At 38.7% G+C, this 6,868-nt stretch overlaps 1 protein-coding gene across 1 annotated transcript; it reads right to left on the bottom strand.

Annotated features, from left to right (window-relative positions):
- Positions 1-77: 77 nt before the first annotated feature.
- Positions 78-6,324, bottom strand: LOC140169577 (arylsulfatase-like). Its single transcript, XM_072192840.1, has 4 exons — positions 6,180-6,324; positions 3,972-4,121; positions 3,187-3,299; positions 78-341 (listed from the first exon to the last, which is right to left on the bottom strand). The coding sequence occupies exons 1-4, from the start codon at positions 6,322-6,324 to the stop codon at positions 78-80; spliced, it is 672 nt and encodes a 223-aa protein (XP_072048941.1).
- Positions 6,325-6,868: the final 544 nt, after the last annotated feature.

Below are 6,868 nucleotides of genomic sequence, written 5' to 3'. Positions count from 1 at the left end.
TTTTCTGAAATGAATGGTGATTAAATGATTTCTGTTGCAATTAATGGCGAGTTAACCGTTTATTTTTCTTAATTTGACTAGCCTAATATAGTACTCGTAGCGATATTGAGTAGTCTACCTCTTTGTGAAGTTCCATTGAAAGATGTACTGCCGAACAAATTCACATGCGGTTGCGAAAAAGACATGAACAAAAAGAACTTATGTGCACTGTGTTGTCTAATGAATGTCTTGGCATCCTCGGTGAATGTTTGCGTCAGGTTTTCATGAGCAATGGGTTGTTGGATAATGGTGGCGTTATTGTAGAGATAACACCTGCCAGGATCGGGATAGTTTACATGGATCTGAAAGAGCAAATAAACCAAAAACAATCAAACAAATAAACAAACGTCAAACACAGTAAACAACACGTGGTAGTTTTGTAGAAGTTATTATGTATACTTCCCGGGTATACTTAAAATGTTTATTAATCAACGATGTTAATTATTAACGTATAAGACATTAGACTATGCCATAGTCGAATTTTATTAAAAATATGTTATTATTAGTCATGATGAATCCATTTCGTTGAACTCAAGCTTATACTGATGTTTATTAAAAAAGTATTCAATAGTAAAATGGTCATAAAGAGTTAAAAATATCAGACGATTAGTGACAATAAAAGTAATTGAATGCAACATTATCTTGCATAATTATAACGGCTCACTTTAATACTGAACAATTCTGATTTTGGAATCTACCAGTTTATTGATAGCGAACCCCGAAATTTCGACTATGAACTTTGAATTGTAAGCAGAACTTTACCCCTGGACTTTGCTTTCTAAAACACACTGTCAAGCATACTTGTTTATCAGTCCATTAACCACAAGTACGCGCTAGATGTTTGATGAGAGATTAACTTTCGCGTCAACAAAAAGCGCCGCAAATACCACAGACAGTTGTTTACGGTGTAGTTAATGGTAATGGCGCGGGCCCAGACGATTTAAACCATAGCGAGGTATGGGCGACCAATCACAAGGCAGATCCATTTAAAGATGCATTACATCATGGCCAATTTTAGTTAGGCCAGAAATTGGCATAACTTTCCATAGAGTCCCGTGTTAAAAATCTTAACCGCAAGGCAATGTCAGTAGTCCACTTGGGAAGCTAACAAACAGAGGGAGTAGGGTGACTGATCAGATGTGAAAATCTATCAATTGTGCACACATTAATTAAATCAGAGTTGTAAGCTTAAATACAATATCCAGAGTATGCACAATGGGCAAGTGGACTACGGGGTAGTCTAATAAGACATAAGTAAACCGGGGATTGAAGTTACACGGGGAAGTTGTTACACCTCTCAATGTGCCAAGCTGGAATAAGAAAGGGAAGGCTAACTGACATCCATATGTTGTCTACACATTACTGGGGTATACTCAAAGCCATGATTTCTCCGTGATACGGAAAAACTAAAAAAATCACGGAATTCGGTGTTTGCTCACGGAATTTTGAAAATGTCACAAAATAGTGAAAAACCTGTGCAAATCGTCTACCTTTTGTGTTGATTTGCAAAAACGTGTAATTGAATATGGTGATTCTTTGCGAGTTGCAGCGGCTGACCAGAATATAAGAGCATCATAGTTTAATATAAAGGAACTTATTATAGAATAAAAATTATCTAAATGCTTCTAAAGGCCTATAAAATGTCCATACAATTTGAAACATTTTAACAACTTACACCGCATGGTGTACCAACTTACCCAGTATGCGGGGTAAGTTGTTACAAAAAATTATATTCATTTAGTAGTTAATTAGGTGTTTGATATTTTCATGTTTTGTATGCCCCAAGTTTTAGTAAACATAATGTGCTAACCACAGACCCAAGATGGAGTGTTTGAGTTCTTTCATTGGAATTATTTGGGGCAGAATGTAAATTTTGTAACGTCCATCCCCAGTCTCCCTACTCATGGGGTCTTCCTGGTTGAAGGTATACGGGGATGTGCCCCTGTTTTGGGGGCACCTTTTCAGCGATTTTAGTATATCGCTGGGTAGGTTTTTAGAGGAGACTGATATGCCTGATTGAGCACATTCGGTTAAAGATGCCCTTAAAAGAGCCCAATTAAGGTATGTTTGGGTGTTTTTATTTGTGGAGAAATTGGTATATACTGAAGGGTTGCAAAAACAGTAAAAGGTAGACATAGAGAAAGTCAGTATTCTTTTTATTTAAAAATGCAAAATATTTAGATAGATTAGCCATATTTTCAATCAGCATGAAAAATGCATTAGATTTAGGTCAAACAAGCCTTAATATTTAAAGACAATATCGCAAAACTTAGGTCTGTTTTAGTGTTGATCGACGACAGGCAGTTTCAATTAGGCGAAATTAAAAAGTATTCATGTTAGCCATGGTGGTCAACGGTAAGTGCGGGTTGTGTAAACTGGCGAACTCAAAAATCACACAAACAGCGCGAACGTACACAAAAAGGGGTTTGTCTAATAATCTAAGCACCCACTACTCAAAAATTTTGGACATGTCTGGAAGAAGATCAATACCACATCACCCCAATGCGCCATGCTTCTGCAAAAGACCATAAATCTGGTTCACTATGCATGCAAGGACATTGGACATGTACATGAACCCCGTTATAGCACCAATACCACTGGGGCCCCCAGGTTCTAGATGGTATTTATGGGTAACTGGTGTCTCATGTATTCATTACCAGTGTTCAAAAATAGAGAGCTCCTGAAAGTAAGACAAAATATTGTTGTTGAATTTGAAATGAAAAATATGAACCAGTCTTTTTGGACACCGAGATCAACATTGCTTCTCTTTTGATGTTCACCGATGTATGAAGATTGTGACCTTCATCTCCTAAGTTTCGCCCGGAAATATCGGCTGAAATCAAAGTGTAGTTCCTGATAGATGCACAAATCCATTCGAGTATGAAATTCGTTGTTTGCACATGGATGAACATTATAATCCTTTCCTGATAACAATAAGTCTTTATTTAGCAAGAATATATAAAAAACACGAAAAGACAAAAAAGACGAGTAAAATGACATGGAGGAGATGATCAAAAGGCCATGAAGGCCAGAAGTGATCATCCTCTAAGACATGATAATTATGTCATGGTTTGTTCTAGCTGAAAAATGTAAATTTCGCATATAAAGTGGCATTTTAGGGACATTTCTTTTGAACTGCCGTCCTACCTGGTGTTCGTCACATGACCATAGATTGCTGTAAGGTAAATTGGTACCGACATAATCGAAGCCATTACGATATGGCAAATATGAACCATCCATTGGAGTGTCACTATTTATTCCTGAAATAGAATGTTGCAGAAACAATCAAATGATTATTGCATAGGCAAGATACTAGTATATCATACATACTAATCGATTAGGACACATTTCTTTGAACGTAGTACGATGATGGTATCATCATTGAATGACCGTTGAATATGGGTACACAAACTCGTTCTCAACAACTTTTTTTATCTTCATGTATTTTCTCAACAACTTAATCTTTCTCTTTGAAAGTCGCCTCCCCAATGGCCTCTCTAAAAGAAAAACCATGACAACGCCACTGAGGGAAGGGGTAATGGGAGTGCCCCGGAGTGGGGTATCATAGGAGGGTCAAGTTTGAGAGAGCATTAGTATAGATGGAGGGAAGAGGAAGGGTAGAGTGTGGGCGGAAGGGGAGGTGAAACAGGAGGGAGAGGGGAGAGAATGCTGCACGTTGTCTTAATTGTTCCATTCCCACCTGTACTTTTATTCAGTATCGCGGTAAGCATGATCCTCACTTTGATGTAGTCTCTGAAAGGCTTACATCTGTATCACTTCCCTGCTCGAACGAAGTTCATAAGCACGCGACGAACCGTTTTGCTAATTGGCCTAATTAAATAAAGCATCTTGACAATATATATGTTTACATGTATAATTGAGTGGATGAAATAAAACTGAAACGGAAAAACTGAAACTGAATATTTACGTACCTAAATGCCACTTTCCCACCATCCCCGTTGAATAGCCAGCATCTCGTAGCGCCTCAGCCAGGGTGATTTCCTCAGCAGGCAGCCCTGTTGGCGTCCAAGGATTAAAATTCCTTTGACGACCGTACATTCCAATACGAACAGGCAAACGTCCTGTCAGATATAGGCACATACTCGGTAAATCCAGAAAGCAATTGGGCTATTCCAGTTGAAATCCACACACACCCATGGAAGACTTGCCCTTAAAGGAACACTCCGGCAATCATAACATTTTATCATGGACGAATAATAGAGCACGAAGTGCGATGGACTTGCAACTCCGTTCACCGACGTGAGGACAGTGACAAAAAATAAGTCCTTATATAAATACGCGACTTACGTAGCCTATATCGCTAGCTATCGTTAGTGGCAGCAGCATTTTTCTGTAATTATATATTCATATATTCATAATGTATCAAGATGGCGGTCGAATCCCGGTTCTATGTCTCTAATTCTGTGGTGGCAGCAGCATTTTTCTTCAGTCACGTGATAATGGCACCGGCGAATAATACACGTGGGAAGCCGACAGTGTCTCCACTTTTTTGCATTGCGCTGGTATATGAGTTGCAACGGCCTGATTTTATGCCTTATATGTTTATAGAAAAATAATTATCAAGCACAAATCATGTGGTTTATTTAAAACAAACTCATACATACAAATAAAAACAGCAGTCTCTCCTGTGGCAATGACGTCCCAGTAACAGAAATGAAGTCTGACGTAATTTGAGCAAACATAACCATGACGTCATTGCCACAGGCATTTTGTCGTGGGAATTTTGAATATCACGTGTTGAGAGCCGGCTGTTTTTCTTCGTTTTTATGGTTAATATGAGTTTGTTGTAAATAAAACCATGTGATTCATGCATGCTTGATTATTGTTTTTCTAACATATAAGGCATAATGTTGTGATTGCCGGAGTGTTCCTTTAAACTTTCAAACAGGGAGTGTGAATTTTAAAAGGGTTACCTGGATGGGTGGCGCCATTTAAAATCCACACTCCCTGTGTGGAATATCAAGGGGGGGGGGGGTGTGGATTTAAACTGGAATAACCCATTGGATCACTGATGACGTGTCATTGCTAGGCAAATCTTTGCTGCCCAATTCATATTTGCCCATAATTCCCATTGCGCACGCGCACATCTTTATTAAGCAATTCATATTTGCGGATGTCTTCATTGCGCACGCGAACGCCTAACATTGTTGAATTGTGCAGATGTCACCGCTGATACTTCATCAGGTGTATAATCACAAAGGATTTACTGATTTACCGTTAAGTTGATATGAGAACACATAATTATCGCGATTCACAATACGATGCGCCGCCAGCGGTTGCACTTGTCAGTCGATCCTAATTGTGTAACTCCAGCGTCACACTTCTAGCCACTAGTTTGAAATCACGCGATAATGTTGAAAACAGCTGCACACATGATTCCGTATGATCAATAAAATTGGTTTCTTCTATAATAATTCTCAAGTGTTGTTTTGGTGTGCAACACAGACATAATGTTCTTGCATTGCATTCTTATTACGCGAGCTTTGGATGTCGATATTTTCCCATGATGAACTGCGTATTTTGTCCCCAACAACCCCTGGAAGCGCATCGTATTGTGAATATACTTAATTATAGAACACGACTGTCAATCTTTTGCTCTGTGTTTTGTTTGCATCACTACATAAAATTTTTAGTTTCGCAATATTTATGACAATGGCAACTATTACTTTCTTGAAACAGAATCACAATAAGTGCGCCCCTAAATTTTTAGCTGGGTCTAACCCACCCTGAAATTACAAAAGAAAAAATAAAGCAATAATTGCCCTCTGCATCTTCCTCTTTGTACACGAAAAACACCAAGATTTTTGCCCAAATAGGGTAAAATTAGAAAATTGAGAGCGCTTGCGCGCACTGGCCCATAAAATAGCAAAACGCACATTCATATGAGGCTTAAATACTAGTAGTCTAGAATTGCAATTTTTGAGCGCTTCGCGCGTTAAAGGAGTCCCAATAAAACCAGAAAATATGCTCAACCCCGACCCCCTTTAAAATTTAGTGCTTCCACCGCCACTGCCGCTGAAGCCGTCAAGCCATACTGTTGCGGATTGGCTCAATAAAATAATGATGATATGCTATCGACCAATCAGCAGGTAGCACATATAATCACGATAATCACGCACCTGTTAATAAAGCAGCTCGATTTGGTGAGCACGTTGAGCTAGCTGTATACATTGAAGTAAATCTCAAGCCTTCCTTAGCGAGATCATCAATAGGTCCCCATTCCTGAGTCGGATGTCCATAAGACGAAAGATCACCATAGCCCATATCGTCCGCAAGAAAGATAACAATATTAGGGCGTTCTGCTGTATAAAGTATAATGAAAAAAAAACCGAGGTTATAAATTTGTTTTGTTTGTGTTTTAAGGCGAAGCGATCTACTCGGTTGTTTTTTGGCGGGAAATAATCCCTCCAAAATGTTAATAGGCTTATAGTCTTTTTAAGTCAAGAAAATAATGACGGTACAGGGTGTCTAGTCAGAGGGTGACATTTCTTCAAAATCAAGCCCAAATTGAAGCCATTTTTACCCCAATAATTGGTTCTAGTAGAACAAAACTAAACATGTGGGCCTTAATTTCATGTTTATACCATGGAATAGAAACACTTTTGTGGGGACGGACTCTCCGTGACGAGACCGATAATTTACACTGTACAGCAATATTTAATCAGATTGCTCATGGTTTAAGTGTTCTGTTCTATTTTGTTCTGTTTGTGGTTAAGTTTTCTGCTAAATTGACATTACAGAGGGGGGGGGGGGATATGGGATTTGGGAAAAGTGTGGTCCCAAATAAACTTTTGGAAAAATGGCGTTT

This window comes from Amphiura filiformis, chromosome 14, assembly GCF_039555335.1.
Source record: "Amphiura filiformis chromosome 14, Afil_fr2py, whole genome shotgun sequence".
In the NCBI taxonomy this organism is placed as follows: domain Eukaryota; kingdom Metazoa; phylum Echinodermata; class Ophiuroidea; order Amphilepidida; family Amphiuridae; genus Amphiura; species Amphiura filiformis.
Note: the sequence above shows the minus strand (reverse complement) of the source record. Positions and strands in the feature narration are given on the sequence as shown.

Coding starts and splice junctions, on each gene's coding strand:
- LOC140169577 (XM_072192840.1), bottom strand. CDS start 6,324: ATGGGCTATGGTGATCTTTCGTCTTATGGACATCCGACTCAGGAATGG. Junction 3,300..3,971: donor GGTGGGAAAGTGGCATTTAG/GTACGTAAATAT, acceptor ATTCTATTTCAG/GAATAAATAGTGACACTCCA. Junction 342..3,186: donor GGTCATGTGACGAACACCAG/GTAGGACGGCAG, acceptor TTGCTCTTTCAG/ATCCATGTAAACTATCCCGA.